The following is a 531-nucleotide window of genomic DNA, read 5'->3' as shown; positions in this document are numbered from 1 at the left end:
GACACAGCCAGGCACAAGCCATTCCTCTGCCCAGGAGGCTCACGGCACAGCCACCCTCCGCATCCCTGCTGCCCCCCCATTGCTTATGGCTCTGGCACAATACCTGCCACGTGCCAGCCATGCCTCCTGCCCCCGGCACAGCTCCCTCACCCCTCCCTGTAACACCACAGTCCCCCTCCAGAGCCATGCTGCTGCCCCCATTCCCAGCCCACGTGCCAGGCAGCTGTATCCCATTCTGAGCCATAAGGCAGCCCTGCCTGCACGCACAGCCACCTCCCTGTAGCAGGGTGCTGCCCTCATACCCCCACGGGGTCGGGGTGCAGCATCGCGGGTGCAGGCATGCCTGTGCCCCCAGCAGCCACTCACCTACACAGCGTCCGTTCTCGTGCTGGGAGAATCCCTGCCCGCACTACATTTGGGGAGAAGCGGAGACCATTGGGATGGGGAGGCATCAGCCCTGGGCAGCCAGTGAGCCAGCAGAGCTCAGCCCCTCATTCCAGCCCCCCAACCCTCTCACCCTGCACCCACATC

The 531-nt window shown here is 65.3% G+C and overlaps 1 protein-coding gene across 1 annotated transcript in view; it reads right to left on the bottom strand.

The window, feature by feature from the left end:
* The window catches only part of CRTAC1 (cartilage acidic protein 1), an 8,562-nt gene that overhangs the window by 703 nt on the left and 7,328 nt on the right, over positions 1–531 (bottom strand). The window contains exon 12 of the mRNA XM_010157715.1: positions 367–411. Within this exon, the coding sequence (XP_010156017.1) occupies positions 367–411 (45 nt within the window). The remainder of the gene's footprint in view (positions 1–366; positions 412–531) is intronic.

This window comes from Eurypyga helias, unplaced genomic scaffold (genome assembly GCF_000690775.1).
Source record: "Eurypyga helias isolate BGI_N326 unplaced genomic scaffold, ASM69077v1 scaffold41008, whole genome shotgun sequence".
Lineage (NCBI taxonomy): Eukaryota > Metazoa > Chordata > Aves > Eurypygiformes > Eurypygidae > Eurypyga > Eurypyga helias.
This window is presented reverse-complemented; position numbering and strand designations above follow the sequence as displayed.